At 39.3% G+C, this 19,223-nt stretch overlaps 1 protein-coding gene across 3 annotated transcripts in view; it reads left to right on the forward strand.

Moving 5' to 3' along the window:
- Positions 1-19,223, forward strand: part of PTPRB (protein tyrosine phosphatase receptor type B) — a 143,044-nt gene that overhangs the window by 83,584 nt on the left and 40,237 nt on the right. For all 3 annotated transcript variants that reach the window (XM_056574127.1, XM_056574128.1, XM_056574129.1), the window contains 11 exons: positions 1,484-1,750; positions 2,625-2,885; positions 6,789-7,055; positions 10,102-10,365; positions 10,785-11,048; positions 11,128-11,391; positions 12,358-12,630; positions 12,720-12,989; positions 16,170-16,433; positions 16,982-17,245; positions 17,612-17,893. In XM_056574127.1, coding sequence (XP_056430102.1) covers positions 1,484-1,750; positions 2,625-2,885; positions 6,789-7,055; positions 10,102-10,365; positions 10,785-11,048; positions 11,128-11,391; positions 12,358-12,630; positions 12,720-12,989; positions 16,170-16,433; positions 16,982-17,245; positions 17,612-17,893 — 2,940 coding nt within the window. The remainder of the gene's footprint in view (positions 1-1,483; positions 1,751-2,624; positions 2,886-6,788; positions 7,056-10,101; positions 10,366-10,784; positions 11,049-11,127; positions 11,392-12,357; positions 12,631-12,719; positions 12,990-16,169; positions 16,434-16,981; positions 17,246-17,611; positions 17,894-19,223) is intronic.

A 19,223-nucleotide genomic window follows, 5' to 3' on the forward strand; every position in this document is an offset into this window, starting at 1 on the left:
ATTGTAATTATAAATATGAGAGACAGTTGTGGTGTGGCAGGGAGTGTTATGCCTAAAAGTAGGAAAAGGCGCTTATTACCAATTCAACACTCTTCAGAGATTGCTCATCTTTTGTTGTTTGCTGCTATGACTTTAAAGGGGTACTTTGCTGCTCAGCGTTTGGAACAAACTGTTCCAAGCGCTGGAGGCGGCGCCGGGAGCTCGTGACGTCATAGGCCTGCCCCCTCATGAATTCACGCCCCACCCTCTCATGATGTCACGTCGCGCCCCCTCAATGCAAGTCTATGGGAGGGGGCGTGACATCCGTCACGCCCCCTCCCATAGACTTGCATTGAGGGGACGGGGCATGACAGCATGAGGGGGTGGGGCTATGATGTCACAAGCTCCCGGCTCCAGCGTTCGGAACAGTTTGAGCAGTGGAGTACCCCATGTAAATGTAAGGGTAGGGTCTAGCCAGATAGGGAAGGCTGGAAAGTACAACCACTCAATGCATTGGAATAGAACAAACTAAATTTACTAAGAATCGAAAACAGATGGAGATATGGTAGGGCTCCTGACTACACTGCTGGAAGTTTATCCATCAATAACTGACAGTGATAATGGTAAAGTAATGGTAAATACTGTTTGACTTTATATTTTTGGTGTTCTTGCGCCAAATTCATCAAAAAGGTGCTGTAGACGCGGTATGGTTTTTTCAGGTGCAAATTCACACACCTTATCCAATTCATGCAAAATGTTGTTGAAAGCAATTTTTCAAAGCCAGCAAAATGATGGTGCGTAAAAATGTCATGCATCCCACTAGAGTGCACCTAAATCTGAAAAGGCTCAGTTGTTACCACTGCAAATCACAGCTGGAAATTTGTTTGACTACACCACTTTTTGTAAAAGCTTTTACAGATACACCATGTGAAAAGGTGACATTTTTGCACAAGAAAAACTGTTTTTACACAACTTGCGCCTAATATAGACAACAAAAGTGCAAAAGTACCACTAATAATGAACTCCCCTCCACAGTATGTAACTAATACTTGGCTAAAAACAATCGGCCTCAACCTCTGGTTGGGGTGCAAGTTTGCTAAAAGGTGCTGGCAGGACATTAGGTTTGTTACATTGTGGTACTACATTGTGACCATGTAAGCTTCATTCGGAACCTACATACCTTGCACCACTGCATACAGATTCTCACTCACATTGGGGCTCACAATCTAAATCTAAAATGAACCTATCAGTATTTGTATGGATAATGTAAAATAACTCATGGAAACAAGGGAAGAGCATATCAATTCCATGTAGATGTCATTCTTTATCAGACTAGAAACTTGGTTGCCGCTACTGTCAGTGCTAACCACCATGCTAGTATAACTGTATGTTTTAGGGGTGCAATTAGAATTTTAGCCCCTTGGGGTAGGGACTAAAGGAAAGTTTACAGGGCCACTACATAAGATACCTAAGATAAGAATAACCAATACTGTGTATTTTCTAGTTCCAGAGAAAGTTACAGACCTAAAAGCGACTAACAATGGAGTCAAATCTCTCCGAGTAAGCTGGGTGCCACCTGCTGGTGACTGGGATCAATATCATCTTGTGCTATACAACCAGTCTACTGTTTTGCTGAATACCACTGTAGAAGAGCACTATAGAGAGTTCATCATTCAGGATGTGGGACTTATACCTGGAAGACAATATGATGTTTCTGTGGTTGTGGACAGTAATGGCTTAAAAAATGCTGCTTACTGCAAAGGAAGAACAGGTCAGCTATTACATATATATACTAATGGTTGACACAAAAAAAAAAGTTATATTATTGCTTATATCTTATGGAAGGTGCCCACTTTAGAGTCCATAATCTAGATACCATCTTCTGAACATGCAAACTATTGTGGAAAACCAGCGTGGTTAGTGCTGGCCGGTATACCGGTTCATACCGAATACCGAAATTTTTGTCCTGGACGATATGAATTTTTCCCATACCGCAATACCGGTTGGGCCCCTCCCCCTCGGGAATGAATGAATTATCAACACAGCGCTGCTCTGTCCCCACATCGGAGAACTAATCATATGTGAGCTGCGAGCACTGTTCTGCTTCTCCCCCCCCCCCCCCCCCCCAATTAACTGGCTTCTTACATGATAGTGTGCTTAACCTATCACCGGTCGAGGGGGAACATTGCTGCGGCCAGTGATAGGCTGATGGCTCTCCAACTTTCCCATCCCCAGGAAGCAGGTGAGGCCGGTGCAGGACCAACGGGAGGTGAAATAAAGTTTATTTTGTCTATCCTTTGCCGCCCGGGCATAGGGATACAGCGTACAGTACGGAGTTCCAGCGCCGGCGGTCTGCAACAAACAGGAGGACCAGGAGGGCAGCGCCTGCAGGTGACATGTGATTAGTTCCCCGATGGGGACAGCACAGCGCTAGGCTGATAATTAATTGGGGGGAGAAGCAGAACAGCGCTTGCAGGTCACATGATTTGGGGGAGGTAGAGAAATACCGTTATATACCTTGGAACCGCCATAAGTTACAAAAATACTGTGATACACATTTTTGGTCATACTGCCCAGTTCTAAGCGTGGTTAGTAGAAATGTGTTTTTATATGCTTATAATAAATTCTCTTGTCTTTTCATATAGCTCCACAAGCTGTCCAGCAGCTCCGGGTTAAGCATACCAATGAATCATCCTTCGGCATCTCATGGGTGACTCCTCTTGCAGAATGGGACAGTTATGTGGTTTCACTTGCAGACAGAGACCTTATTCTTGTAAACAAAGTCCTTGCTAAAGAAGCCAAAGAGTTTACTTTCAATGACCTAGTGCCTGGAAGGAAGTATACAGCTAAAGTTACTAGTATTAGTGGGGATCTGAACAACTGGGCTTCTGTAGAAGGAAGAACAGGTATGATCAGTATTTGTATAGTACACCATTTTATTGATGCCATTCAATGTTTCTTGTGATAATGTCTACAAATTGATAAATTGTTACAATATTTTAAGGGCAAGATCGTATTTCCTAAAATGGGGTGGTATACTTCTGGGCATTACAGTTTTAACAGTTAGTACAAATATTCCAGTCTTTCTTGGATGGAGTCTTGCCTTCTGTCACTCCCTGAACCTGGACCCAAACTCCAGTAATACAAACCTCCCATCCACCATTTTGCCAGCTACTTGCTTACAAAATATAGAATACAAATACATTTTGGTGTTGTTAAATCTCATATGTAAGTGCTATGATTTACATAGATGTATAACCCCTAGGCTACACAGAGACTTTGTAGCACAAACCTATCCCCTATCCACAGGATATGCTGTATCTCCGGCTCTTCAATAGAGATGCATGGAGGGGCGTGTTGGCCCCCGCTTTGGGCCATGGTTGACACACTGTAGCCATGCTGAGAGCCGGGGCACCGAGCAGGAGATCGCGGGGGTCCCATCGGTCGGACCCCCCCAATCTGACATTTATCCCCTATCTTGCAGATAAGGGATACATTTTTTTTTGGCTGGATAACTTCTTTAACTATCGATTTAAAGTTGCAGCCTAGAGGTATACATTGAGTTGTATGCAATCTTGTGCACTGAAGCTGTTACTATCATCTCAGGTTTATAATGTTTTTGTTGATACTAATAAGACACCAAGTGTAGGGATGTAAATATATTTTGAAGTTTTTTTTAAAGGGGTTATCTAGAGAAAATAAACGTATCCTCCATCCACAGGATAGAAAATATGTGTCTCATTGCGGGGGCGGGGGGGGGGTACCAATCACTGGGACCCTCCACAAATTTCTTTAAGGGATGGTGGGGACTGGAGCACCTAGGGGACCATTAAGTTGAGCATCAAGAGTCAGACCCTGTACAGCTCCCAGCAAACGAACCCTTGTGATCAGACACTTATCCCCTATCCTCTGGAAATAGGATAAGTTTTTTTCACTGGTTAACCCCTTTAATCTACACTCTGCTGGCAACTGTGTGTAGGAGTCCAATTTATTTATGAGATGTATTGCGCACCCCTCCCTCCTGCTGCCTGCCTATGATTGACTGATTTCTACCTATATATAGAGCTGATCTACAGAATCTGTCAATCACAGGAGACAGCAGTAGGAGGGAGGAGTAATCAATGCATCTCATGAATACACTGGACTCCTACTCACGATCACCAGCACAAAGTACAGTATGGAGCTAAAGAATAATGCAACCCCATTCTGATACAGGAAAATCCTGAGCAATATTAAACATTTACTTTATTACTCTCTATTAAACATATTTCATTTTCCTGTTGACATGTTCTCTTCAAATGAATAGGGCCGTGCACCCCTTAAAAGCCAAATATGCTAACATGATTCTAGTTGCACAGGTAATTTCTCCTATACTACAGGAGGTTACATAAAGTTATGTGAATAAAAGGAACCTGTCACATTGAAAATACAATCCAATATTTAAGGCATCATGCTATAGAGCAGGAGGATCTGAGCAGACATGTACATATATATATATATATATATATATATATATATATATATATATATATATAGTTCTGTGGGGTTTAGTAGTCATGTGGGTGGTCCTTAAGGGTGATTGGCAGCTATCTGTGGATAAATGTGCATATATAAAGAACTGTCAATTACTGAATTGAACAACTAACTTGATTATTTAGTCCAGAATAAGTAGAGACTTATATGAATAAATGAGAAATGTTCTTGGAACTTTTCCCACAAAACTATCTATATAAAGCTAAGCTCCTCATTATCTATAATATTCTGTCCTTTTAACCTACTGTTAAACTCAATAATCAACACAAGTAATAAAGGGGCGATATCTAAATATTCACATATCTCCACCCACAAATTTCAACACATCTATGTAGAAATTATCAAAAAAAAAAGGAAGGGTGGGAAGGAAAACTCAAGGGACTTGGCTCAAGAGGAGCAGGAAGGAAAAGGCTGATAACGTTAATCCATGAATCCCTCAATATTATAAGACCAAAGTGAACACTACGTAATGCTGCCATTAGAATTTTCTAGAGTAATTCTCTTTAGCAAAAGTAGTGATGGCCCATATTAGTGAGGATTTTTAAAATAGGTGCACTTTCCTCATAAATAGTAAAGTGGCTTAGGTGTAAAAAAAAATGGTAAAAAATTACTCAAAAATGTCAGTGTTTGTGCATACATTTTGCTACAATTAGAATAAGTTACAGTTGATAAATCACTGACCGCTGCAAAAAGCTAACCATGCCACACTACATTCTCGAAAGAGTCTAAATGACTTGCACAAAAATGTTGCAACCTTTCACCCATTACGTAAGAGTTTGCAACACCAAAAAAAGGGTAAAACCAATGATAAATTCCTCCCTCTGTCCATAAAAGTTGTTGGTGATCAAGTGGGCATGTTGTCAACTAAAAAGGGCAAGTGTACTAGAAACATGTTCTTCATGTCAAAAACAGGGGATGTTGGTAGAATCATGAAGGCAATAGTGAGGGTGTAATGGATAAATTGAACGAATGTAATGAATTTATTCCTTAAAGTAGGAGACAACATCTTAGGCTGTCAGGTTTGTTGTACACAGCAGTGCCCTGGGATTAGATAGTGTTCATAAAGTGCTAAAAAGTCATGTTGGCTTTACAAATAAATAGGAAAATGTTAGATTTGGAAGTGTAAATATTTAGCAGATATATATGCATATACGTCTTCATTGAGGGTATTCTGAAGGTGCTGTAGTTCATTCAAATGTACAGACCTTAAATACAAGTATTTGGTAACACAGGTGGTTTTCCAAGAAGAAGAAGAAAAGATGAAATAGATCAATAGAAGGGGTGTGGTCAGATTAATGATGTACTCAGATTAATGATGTACTCTATAAAGGACTGTTAGATGACTATGAGATCAATAGTGTAACCTTTCTTGTGAGCAGGAATTGGTCCGCACACAAAGGAAGAGGATAAAGAGATAAGATTAGAAGAAAAAAAGAAAGAGTGAATAGATATGTCAAATTCCCAGCAAAAGCCGAAACTTATTGAGGTCAGGTAGTTCCAGGATATTTTGTGCTAAACAAAAGGGGCTGAGAGACAGGTGGACTACACGAGGAACGGAAAAGATGCTGTTCAGCAGACATGGCCAATAGTGGCAAATCTTTCTGTTAGATGACTTGCACAATACTGAGTGCTCTACATAGTCGCCTGTACTCTGCTGATAAGTTTGCAAGGTGATGTGAAAGAATTGTATATTATTAGATTGTTCCTACTCATATTGGAAGGTAATGCAACCCTTAATGCATTAGAATGTGACTGCATGGATAGGCTCATAATGAGTTAAAATGTATTTTAAAAAAAATATCATTTTCAGACAAATCTATTTTTATTATGTAATTGTTTATGTTTGTATGTTTATTATGTATTTTATGTGCATAAGTATATAATAAAATAACAAAGAAAAAAATGTTTCAGCTCACCACTGTAAGATGTAGAGGACTGGAGTCTGTAGTAGGTTGGAGAGCAGGGCAGGCAAACAGCGGTCCGGGTCCCGGGAATCGACTTGACAAGAAGAGCAAAAAAGCAGGGGCCTCGTGCCACGACTAAGAGCCAGTGTTGGCTCGAAACGCGTTGGTTCTCTTGTACATTTTTACTCATCATGGATATCCTCTGGTTTTAAGCGCTATAATAAATGTGAAGTTTTAACTGCCTACCTTCCTAATTTTGGAGCAGCTGGAAGCTTTTTTGCTCTTCTTGTCAATAACCATATAATGTACTGAAGTAAAGTTTTCCCTCTAGCAAATAAGAATGACAGTTTCTATTTTATGTCTCCATTACAGTTCCCTCTCAAGTTACCCATTTAAATTTAGTCAATCAAGGAAAAACAAGCAGTCTATACGGAGAGTGGACCAAAGGTCGGGGCGATGTGGACTCTTTCCAAGTTCTCTTAATACATGAAAATATTGTGATAAAGAACGAGAGTGTATCTAGTGGCACCAATAAATATCAGTTCCACTCCTTAAAGCCAGGAGGACTTTACTCAGTAGTAGTGACAACGCTCAGTGGAGGCATGGCATCTAGACAATCCCTGGCTGAAGGCAGGACAGGTAAGGTAACACCTGGACACACATACATTGGACACAATGACCCTGGTTTACTATTTGCAAATGCTGGTTCACTCTGTGCCCAAAACTGTATTACATAACTTGTACCACATTTATTATGAATTTTCAACACTTTTTGACAGGTATGACAAAAGGTCTTGGCTTTGGTAAAGGGGTGTGGCCTTTGTAAGGGAGGAGTGGTTTTGATTAAAAAAAAAAAAAAAGATTAAGCAGAAATGAAAGGATAAAAAATGTTTGAAAAATTTGGTGCAAAATTGTGGTTTGAAGTAAGACAACTAATAGTTGGTCTAAACTTTGACTAGACAGTCTTCAGCTATACTTCAAGAAAAAGAAAAAAAAAGCAGCGGAGGAAGGGTAAGAATGATCAGACACCAAGTGCCGCTTGCCTGTTTGGTTGTGTACCGTCATACACAACAATGATGTGCGCGTAATGCCTCTGAACAATAGATTATCAGAAAAGGCTTCAGTAGACCAACGGCAGGATTACAATGGTGCTGACTGGACCCAACAACACAACCAGAATGGTGAACAGAAAGTTTTATTCACCAGGATGCAAAGCGTTTCGCTGCGCATGCGCAGCAAGACGCGTTCCATTCTGGAAAATAAAACTTTCTGTTCACCGTTCCGGTTGTGTCTTTGGATCTGATCAGTGCCACTGTAATCCTGCCGTTGGTCTATTGAAGCCTTTTCAGATATACTGCAGACAGTTAGGGTGCATTCACACCACGTTTTTGCAATACAGTTCCCGTATACATTTTTTAATGTGAAAACTGTACAGAACCCTATTGAAAACCGTATGCATTGACTCTCCATTGAAAACTGTATGCCAAGCAATGCATCCTATTGCATCCGTTTTCCGACTTGTACGGTTTTGTCCGTTTTTTTCCCAAAACCATAGCCTACCACAGTTTCAGGTTCAGGTAAAAAAAAAAACGTATTAAACCGTATACAATTTTTTTTGCATGGGAGTCAATGGGAACCGTACAGAACCGTATGTGCATACGGTTCCATCCGGTTTGCACCATACAGTTTTTGACTTTGCGCTTTTTTTTTCCTGGAATTTCAATCAAGCAAGTGAAACTTTATTCATAATGGAGTGAAAAGTTTAAAACGTATCAGTTTTTTCAAAAGAAACTGATGCAACCGGACATCATTTTTCAAACCATATGTGGTTTTTAACCGCATGTGGGTTAAAATTTGTACACACGTTTTGATACAGTTTAGTCCAGTTTTGAGGAATCCGTTTTTCATTAAAAAAAACTGATACGGGAACTCTATTGCAAAAACGTGCAGCCTTAGCAGTATTTTAGGTTGCAGTACTATTCTTAACAATATACTGTGACGTCACTTTTTAAGCAGTTTGTACATTTATACAACATTCCTCCAAACCAAAGGCACACAAGTAGTTTAATACCCAACAGGATGAAACGATGGTGAATCAAAAAGCCAATAGAATTGCACGAAGCTGGAAATACCTATGAAAGAGAACAGATGAAGACAGATTAAGAAAACAAATCCAAGAAAAATGGCAAATTGTAATGAAGACCTTTGGGGAGGAGAAAGGATACAGATTAAGTAAAAAGGCAATGTACAGGAAATTAGAGCCAAGACAAGAAGGAATGTTTAATTACACGAGATCAGCACATTTGTCAGGTTGATACTTATGTGAACTTAATCAAGCAGCTTCCTTCCTCAAGTGATTGTGTCCTGTACTTAAGGAACAGAGCGAAATACTTTCGAACAATAGCCTGTGCATCTGACTGCTTCATACTGTGATAAAGTGATAACGTGCAGTCTTACCCACAAGCAGCGTTATATAAGGTTCCGCATACAGCCAGCAGAGGGCATTAGTGATTCGCTTTTCATCACACTTTAACTCTTAAGTGACCAGCCTATTGTAGGCTCCAATGATCAAGCAATTTATTTTCCTGTCGCAATTGTTTGGTTTTTGAAAATTCATTTTATTTTCTAATGGCACCAATATGAGATACATATAATTTATTGGTTAACTCATTCTGTTTTTTTTTTTTTTTTTTTTTTTTTGAGGAGGAGGAATAGAAAATAAACAGCAACTCGTCCATTTAACTTTTTTGGGTTTTAAATTTGTGCTGTCACAGTGTATTATAATAACATCATGAATGTATTTTCTGGGTCAATACCATAACGAATTCCCTCTTTTTTTATATTCTTTTTTTAGTTTTACTGCTATTGAAACATTTTTTATTGTATTGTTGCATTACAGGTACAAAAAATATATATTTTTCTGTCAACTCATTTTTTTGCAGGGTGATTTGTAGTTTTCATTGTTACCATATGACTGATATAAATATTTTTTTTTTATTTCTTTGGTAGGCAGGCAAATAAAAAACAAACTTAGACATTCACTGTCTCGTAAAAATAAAAATTTTCTAGTAACATTTTTTACAGATGTGTTAACACAAATTTAGTGTAGCTACTCATTTATCTTTTACTTGAAAAAAACTTTGTTAGGGAAAAACAGATTTTTTTTTAACTTAGCATTTTTTTCTTTTTTTTTATAACACTGTATTCAACATTTTTATGCTGTTAGTCCCCCAAGGGAACTTGATCGTGTGATAGTTTGATCACTTATATAAAGCATTGCATTGTCTTTTTCTCTGAAAGCACTTGATGCACTGTCACTATAATGTATTCTTAGCCATCTGAATTTTTCCAGTCTAGTGATGCATACAGGTCATACAACGCATATGAGCAATTTAAACATGTAAGCCAACTATGTACGGTAACTAAGACACTAATAACATCCATGATGTATCACTTCAAATGGAGCAAAACTGAAAATATGGTCCCATTAAATCTCTACACAAATAAGTATTACATTTTTGTCATGCATCCAGATTCTTCATAGTGATTGTTAAAACAATGAGAGGCCTAAAGGATTTATGAAAATACAGTCTTGTCTTGAATTAATTCACATTTAACGTTTTAAAATTGTAATTTCTTATCATTATTGGGAGTCAAAAATGTGTCTTTTTCATTTATATTTCAGTACCATCCAGTGTAAGTGGCATTATAGTCAGTAACAATGGCCAGAGTGACTACCTGCGCATATCTTGGCTACAGGCTATTGGAGATGTAGATACATATGTAGTAACTTTATCCCATAATGATAATATCCTTCCACCGGTCACACTCTCCAAATCAATCCATGAGTGTTCCTTCAGCGCTTTGACACCTGGAAGACTATACAATGTGACTGTAACAACCAAAAGTGGAAAGTTTGAAAACTATTCCTTCAGCCAAGAGTGGACAGGTACAATACGTTCATCTATCTATATATTTATCTATCTATGTATCTATGTAACTATTTGTGTATGTAAAGGTTAGCATACATTTTAAATAATTGTCAGCCGAACGTTATCTTTCCTCACCTTCCCGTACACATGAACATTTGACTTCACGTGTTGTCAAAAGGTAAACATTCACGTGTTGTTCATGGGGTGTGCCTCAGCCTGGCAGCTCTGGCGCAAACTTATACCTAGGTGAAAAGAAGGTTTGGATGGCAAAAATCCAGGATGCCTGACCCTTCTCTCTACTGACATTATTTGTCAGCATAGGGTTAGGAGGCTGCCAGACACCTTAAACAGTGGGCTGAACCTGCCGACGGCAGGTTTGCCGGATTTTTATATAAAGTATATGGGCACATTTAAATACTGTCCCTTTATTTTTCAGTTCCCTCTGCTGTACAAGGGCTAACAGTGAGCAATGCAGGAAGAAGTGACTATCTCAAAGTGTCCTGGCTGCATGCTGTTGGAGACTTTGACCAGTATAAAGTGACCATAAAGAACAACAATAACTTTATAAACACTACATCAGTCAACAAGATGCAAAACGAATGTGTTTTCTCCAACTTAGTACCTGGCCGACTGTACAGTATAACTGTAAGCACTGAAAGTGGAAAATATGAGGCCAGTGCCATGACCAGCGGCAGAACCTGTAAGTACCAAAACAACTTTGTTACATTCTCCTTCTAAAAAAAATATTCCATTATTTAAACATGTCTGTCTTTTATTAGTCCCAGAGGCAGTAAAGAAGCTAACACTTGCAAGAAGAGGCAGTGAGGAGCTCCATGTTACATGGTCAAGAGCTGAAGGAGATGTTGATCGCTATGAGATACAGTTACTATACAATGACATGAGTGTCCTTCCACTGATCACACTGAGTAACACAGCTTCTGAATACCACTTCACCTCCCTCACTCCTGGTCGTCTTTACAAGATAGTTGTGTTGACATTTAGCGGTGATGCACAGAGATCAACATTTGTAGAGGGGTTAACAGGTAGGAAACTACTAAACATTATTGCACAGTAAAAATTTTATGGCACATACAGTTTTAAAATTAAAGTTATTCTAAAAGAAAGCTTTCCATGATTAGCCACTATTGCTGGGGAAAGTTGCTGGTGCATATGCATCGGTAAAAGGAGTACTCCAGCCCTAATACATCTTATCGCCTATCCAAAGGATGTCTGATCGTGGGGGTCCTGCCGTTGGGGACCCCTGCAATCTGTCATTCAGCACCCACCTTTGCGAGCTTGTAATGTCACGACTCCGCCCGTGTGTGACATCACGTCCCACTCACTCAATGCAAGTCTATGGGAGGGGGCGTGACAGCCATCACTCCCCTTCCCATAGACTTTCATTGAGGGGGCAGGGTGTGATGTCACATGGGGGCGGAGTCGTGACATTACGATACTCCGGCCCTGTCACACTCGGAGCCTCCAGAGCTGCGGAGAGCTAGCAAAGGTGGGTGCTGAATGACAGACTGCAGGGGTCCCCAGGGGCAGGACCCCCGCAATTAGACATCTTATCCCCTATCCTTTGGATAGGGGATAAGATGTATTGGGTCTGGAGTACCCCTTTAAAGCAACGTTAACGGAAATTGTATTACAGGAGTCAATCGAAATGCATGAGTAACCGTGTAAATGCAGCAGTTCTTTCCTGTAGTTCTCTAGCTAAGAGTTTTAAAAAACCAAGGTGAGACATCCATTGTGAGACATCTGTATACCTTTAAACTACTATATACTGGTCTTTCTAACATATATGGATAATTATTTTTACAGTCATTCAAGTTTTCCACACATAAATTAATGGAATAATTCCAATCAATTTTTGGAGCAATAGGTATAAGAGAAATAAAAAAAGAACAAAAACATTACACATATTAATAATCAAAGTGATGACAGAAATGCAGGTTGTATCATGTAGACAGATATAGATGTTAAACTATCTTGTCTTATTTTATTAGTGCCTAGTGCTGCTAAGAACATCTACATTTCACCAAATGGAATGACTAACAGCCTCATCGTAAAGTGGACATCTGGTGGAGGAGATGTAGATTCATACATGGTAACAATCTTCCGTCAGAACTATCTGATAGAATCTCAGACTATATCCAAGAACATCTATGAACATTACGAATATACCTTCAACAACCTGGTTCCAGGGGAACAGTACAAAGTTGTGGTGCAGACTAACAGTGGAAGTTTAAACAAAAACATAACATCATTTGGACGAACAAGTACGACTTTTCTTCTTCAGAGCCATAAAAGTTATAATAGTATGGAATGTTTAACTATGGGTATACTAATATGGCTGATTGTCTTCCAGTGCCTTCAATGGTTCAAAAGCTGTGGGCCGATAATGAATACAACAGTCATCTACTGGTGGTCAACTGGCAAAGTGCACCAGGGATATCTGACAGATATGATCTTCTTCTTCTTACTAGCCAAGGAGTTCTAATAACTAATAAGTCTGTGTCAGCTACCACAAAATCACATAAGTTTGAGGCCCTGGTTCCAGGAAAAAAATACAAGATCCAGGTGTTTACAGTCAGCAGCGGTCTGTTCAGCAAAGCGGCACAAACTGAGGGACAAACAGGTAATAGAACTAGCACCAGAGCAAAATCTACAGGCTGACTAGTAAAAGTAACTGGACTAAAATGAGAAAATATTTTGTATAATTAATAAACCCTAGTGGTAAATGTTTGACTTCTAAAAAAACTCCAAATGGGCATGTCTTCCACTGGACAATCGGGGCACATTTTTATGTCAAATGATCCTCTAGTACTCTGGAAGGCCAATGTGACCCTGGTTGGAATTTATAAATAGACTTGTATTTGGGTCCTTTTAGTCTAGATAAGGAAATAGCTTGGGGACTTAGAATTAATCTAGATAAGGAAATATCTTGAAGTCTTGTGATAAATTTAGATTAGGAAATATCTTGGGTCTTATGATTAGTCTAGATAAGGAAATTTCCTGAGTCCTATGATTAGTTTAGATAAGGAAATATCTTGGGGTCTTATGATTAATCTACATAAGGAAATATCTTGGGGTCATATAATTAGGTGGGGGACATATATTGAGGTCTTATGAATAGTATAGATAAGGAAATATCTTGGGATCATATAATTAGTTAGGGGACATATATTGGGGTCTTATGAATAGCCTAGATAAGGAAATATGTTGGGATCATATAATTAGTTAGATGACATATATTGGGGTTTTATGATTTGTCTAGATAAGGAAATATCTTGGAGTCATATAATTAGTTAGGGAACATATATTGGGGTCTTATGATTAGTCTAGATAAGGAAATATCTTGGAGTCATATAATTAGTTAGGGGACATATATTGGGGTTTTATGAATAGTCTAGATAAGGAAATATATTGGAGTCATATAATTAGTTAGGGGACATATATTGGGGTCTTATGAATAGTCTAGATAAGGAAATATCTTGGAGTCATATAATTAGTTAGGGAACATATATTGGGGTCTTATGATTAGTCTAGATAAGGAAATATCTTGGAGTCATATAATTAGTTAGGGGACATATATTGGGGTTTTATGAATAGTCTAGATAAGGAAATATATTGGAGTCATATAATTAGTTAGGGGACATATATTGGGGTCTTATGAATAGTCTAGATAAGGAAATATCTTGGGGTAATATAATTAGTTAGGGGACATATATTGGGGTCTTATGATTAGTCTAGATAAGGAAATATATTGGGGTCGTATAATTAGTTAGGGGACATATATTGGGGTCTTATGATTAGCCTAGATAAGGAAATATCTTGGACTCTGATGATTAAGCTGATTTACTGGGGTTTTCTCATGGAAGTAATAATTTATAATGCACTACATAAAGCCAGGATACTTATGTAACTATATGGCATATATGGTATGCAACTCACATCTGCCAGCAGTGATTATTTACATAAAGAGCATTGGGCATATTGAAGGAGTGATATGGGTGACGGCATATTGCTATGATATTCCATTAATCATTCATTGGCGAAGACCCAACCACCTTCTAACAACATTGTAATCCTGCACATCAAATCTGCGCATCAAATTTGCGCAGAATACTGTATGTGTGAATAGACCATAATAAGCAGCAACAGTAGAATACAGCAGCACACTGCTACCGCAAAGATATTGATAAAACATGAGTATATAGATACAACATGAGAAGCTATTCAGCTATGGTGCAGTAATGAAATAGTGAGATACTTAGCTTGCAATTTGGTGGCCAAATAGCTTGGACCGTCCCACCACGGTAAGGTGATCTCATTGGTACGGACCATACACTATGAATATGCCTCTGTGTGAATAGATCAGCAGGCATTGCAGGATCTGGAACATTCAAATCACCTTATATACACCTGATAGAGGTGGGTGGGGTGCAAGAACCAACATGGAGGTAGCCACTCCCCCATATGTGTAATACTAACAAAGAATAAGTTGGCAAGCACTATTGATTCCAAACTATTATACGGACCTGGCTTACAGGTGCAAGCTGCTAGCCCAGCACCTGTAAGCCAGGTCCGTATAATAGTTTGGAATCGATAGTGCTGGCCAACTTATTCTTTGTTTGTAGACCATAATAAGGATTTAAAAAAAAATCTCAACAATATAATTAAATAGGAAAAGTAATGCCAAATCATTTCCCCATTCCCTCATCCCCCTGTTCTTCTTACTTCTTACCTGGCCAGCAGGCAGTGATGAGTGACGCTCCTCTGCACTTCACTCAATGAGGGCAGCGGCGGCTGCCAGCAGTAACGAGTGATGCTCCATACATCACTCGTCATTTCGGACAGCTTCCGCTACCCTCAGTGAGTGAGGCACAGAGGAGCGTCACTCCTCACTTCAGGCAGCCGCCACTGCTCACGGCCGTCATTGTCTTCACTGATAAATCGCAGAGAAGCATCGCTCATCACTGCCTGCTAGCAAGGTAAGAAGTAAGAAAAACAGGAGGGTGAGGGAATGGATGAATGATTTTGAATGGGGGGAGGGATGATTTGGCATGGGGATGAGGGAATGGGGGAATGATTTGGCATTGGAGGGAGGATTTGGCATGGAGATGTGGGAATTTGGGGAATGATTTGGCATGGGGGGGTGATTTGGCATGGGGGGATGATTTGGCAAGGGGATGAGGGTATGGGGGAATGATTTGGCATGGGGATGAGGGAATGATTTGGCATGGGGGATGATTTGGCAAGGGGATGAGGGAATTTTTTGGCATGGGGAAGAGGGAATGGGGGAATGATTTGGCATGGGGGAGGATTTGGCACAGGAGGGATGATTTGGCAGAGTGTTATGGGGCTGCTACAGGGGGGTCCCGAAAGGGACAGGGCCCCTGGGAACCTGAGCCACTTACTGGGGTATTGGCTATACCCCCCTGATGGCAGCCCTGTGTAAAAGGTAGGGCGGCACATAAGCCTGATTGTCCCCTATTGGGAGTGTTTTAGCCATTATTGGGAGTGTTTTGTCCCCTATTGGGTGTGTCCATGACCACTATTGGGAATGTCCCCTATTTGGAGGGTGCAAATACATTAAGTCCTATGGGACTCTGCCGGGGAATTAAAAACTGTCCGCTATTAGGAGGTGTCCACTAATGGGAGGTGTCCACTAAGGGAGATTTCACTGTATAAGGAAATAGTTCTTTATAAAACTAATGGAAACTCTAAAGTCATAAGAGCCAACATACTGGTAAACTTGAGACAATACAAATGACAAAACCATTTTTATATTCTATGTAACATTTTTCTATTTCAGTCCCAGCAGCAGTGACAGGTCTAAAAATCACAGGGAACAGCACAGACAGCCTGTCATTCACATGGACAAGTGCAGAGGGAGAGTTAGAATCCTATGACATCTTCCTATACAATCCAGACAACACTCTGCATGACCGGAAGCCTGGCGTACAAAGTCTCACCCAGAGCTCATTTCAGGGGTTGCTGCCAGGTCGCCTTTATAAAATAGTTATTGTAACTCACAGCGGATCTCTGACAAATGAGTCCTCAATCCATGGGAGAACAGGTAATGATGGAATAGATGCTACTGCTGATGCTATACTATTGTATTGGGTATTATAGTAATTATAGGAAACCTATTCAAGATCAGTATTTCAATTCTCATGTAGTCGATTGAAGGCTGTGTCCGATGACTTAAAAACACATTTTTATGGTTGAATACATTCAGCACTTGCAGCAAAAACTAAGTAGTCCATGTAAATTAGACTAGGCTGAATGATGCAATGAAAATGGAAAAGCTGTGTGTCTTCTATCATCAAGTCAATGGGACGTTGAATCTTTTTTGGCATAAAAACAAAATAATGTTGTATTAGAAGAATTCAGATTTATGAACCTCTTAGTTTCACGCTGATATTTAAATTGCGTTTTTTTCCATCATCTTCTATTACAAGTAAGTTATATGATGCTATTATAAACAATGTAATAGTCTATAAATGTAATAGCCTTGACAAAGACACAAGACTCCTATCCCTTCCCTTCTAGAATAAGAGTGGAACATGAACAGTTTTGTTGGATATGAATTTTGATTATTACTGTTGGTGTTTTCACTATTAGTTCCAGCCTCTGTGACCAATCTGCAAGCATCAAACCGGAATACATCTGACAGCTTATGGTTTACATGGACCCCAGCACTGGGAGATGTGGACATGTATCAACTGGTTCTCTATAACCCTAATGGGACACAGAAAGAACTGTTACAAGCCAAAGCCATTAGAGAACATCATTTCCAAAACTTGATTCCTGGACGCCTGTACAAGCTGGTCATAGTGACACACAGTGGTGACCTGATCAATAAAGTGACTTCAGAGGCCAGAACAGGTATTATTGCATGTCTCTTTTATCAAGACAGATTCTCCTTTGTTTAGACCATGGACTCACCTAAGTTTTGCATCATAGTTACATCTATAAGAATACATTTTGACACAACTCAACTATAACTATGAACAGTTGAGTTACAATATTCTCGAAGTGGACAACAGAGTCCGATGACCGATGTTCACCCTCTATTCCCTGTAGTTGACTTCTACAAATAAAAATTGCATGAACCAAATTGCATATCAGCTAGGTCATGTGATCCATATATGGTCAGGATGGACTGGCCAAAATTGTTGTCTAGCACTAGAATTAAAAGCATGCTACATATATTCCAACAATAATTTAACACTATATTGTTGCCTTTTATAGCTCCTCAGCCTCCAAATTCAGTGTCATTCACTGATGTGAAGAATACCTCTTTGTCCATAACTTGGCTGGGACCCCCAGACTGGACAGACTATGATGACTTTGAGCTGCAGTGGACACCTTCAGACCCATTAGTGGTGTTCAATCCCTACAGCATTGGCAAGTCTAACGGAAGAATTATCACTGGCCTTCGACCTGGACGTCTCTATAAATTTAGTGTAAAAAGTGTCAGTGGCAATGTAAAGAAGACTCTGAGCTTGTCTATTACAGGAACTGTGAGAACAAGTAAGATATGTTATTGAAATAAAGTTTTAATAATGATAATAATAAGTATAAACTGATGCATTATGTAAAATTAAAAAAATTCCAATGCACAGGCTATACTATCAATACTTATCCCCATGTGCCTTCTTTGTTTTGCCTTATTGTCCTTGATTATTAGTGTTGAGCGGCATAGGCCATATTCGAATTCGCGATATTTTGTAAATATATGGACGAATATTCATCATATATTCGCTAAATTCGCATATTCGTAATATTCGCGGTTTATTTTTGCATATGCAAAAATTTGCACGCCAGTCTCACACAGTAGTATTAGAGCCTTCTTTACACCACACAAGCTGGAAGCAGAGAGGGATGATCACTGTGATGTGTACTGTGAAAAAAAAAAGAATATTCATAATTGCGAATACATAGTGCTATATTCGCGAATATTCACGAATTCGCGAATATGCGATATTCGCGAATAAGATTCGCATTGCGAATATTCACGAGCAACACTATTGGTTATGACCATCTGAGGGCATCCACTGAGATGGTCAAATAGGCACAGATGATCTGCATATTGCTTGTTAGTAAAAACCCTCTGGCAGAATATAGAATATTTGACACAGTCCTGACCTCAGTATCTGAGGAAAGGGATTTAGGAGTAATTATTTCAGAAGACTTAAAGGTAGAAAGACAATGTAATAGAGCAGCAGAAAACACTAGCAGAATGCTTGGATGTAAAGGGAGAGGTATAAGCAGTAGAAAGAGAGAAGTGCTCATGTCGCTGTACGGAACACTGGTGAGACCTCACTTGGAGTATTGTGCGCAATACTGGAGGCCGTATCTCCAGAAGGATATAGAGACTCTAGAGAGAGTTCAGAGAAGAGCTACTAAACTAGTACATTGATTGCAGGATAAAACTTACCAGGAAAGGTTAAAGGATCTTAACATGTATAGCTTGGAAGAAAGAAGAGACAGAGGGGATATGATAGAGACTTTTAAATACATAAAGGGAATCAACACGGTACAGGAGCATATTTAAAAGAAGAAAAACTACCACAAGAGGACATAGTTTTAAATTAGAGGGGCAAAGGTTTAAAAGTAATATCAGGAAGGGATTTTCTCATGAAGCAAAGTTTGTAAAATCAGATATATACCACATACATATATGTACAGGACATGTTGCATGTACATGCTGTTTTATAGATCTATATCACTGTACAATTTTCTCCAATCTGATCCCTTCCTGGTTTCCTCTCTGAAATATAATTCTGCTGTTGCCAGGCAATAAAGCATACACTTCCCAAAATCCCTGTTGCTTGCATACACAGTAGAGACTAACATAGAA

This window comes from Hyla sarda, chromosome 4 (assembly GCF_029499605.1).
Source record: "Hyla sarda isolate aHylSar1 chromosome 4, aHylSar1.hap1, whole genome shotgun sequence".
NCBI lineage: Eukaryota > Metazoa > Chordata > Amphibia > Anura > Hylidae > Hyla > Hyla sarda.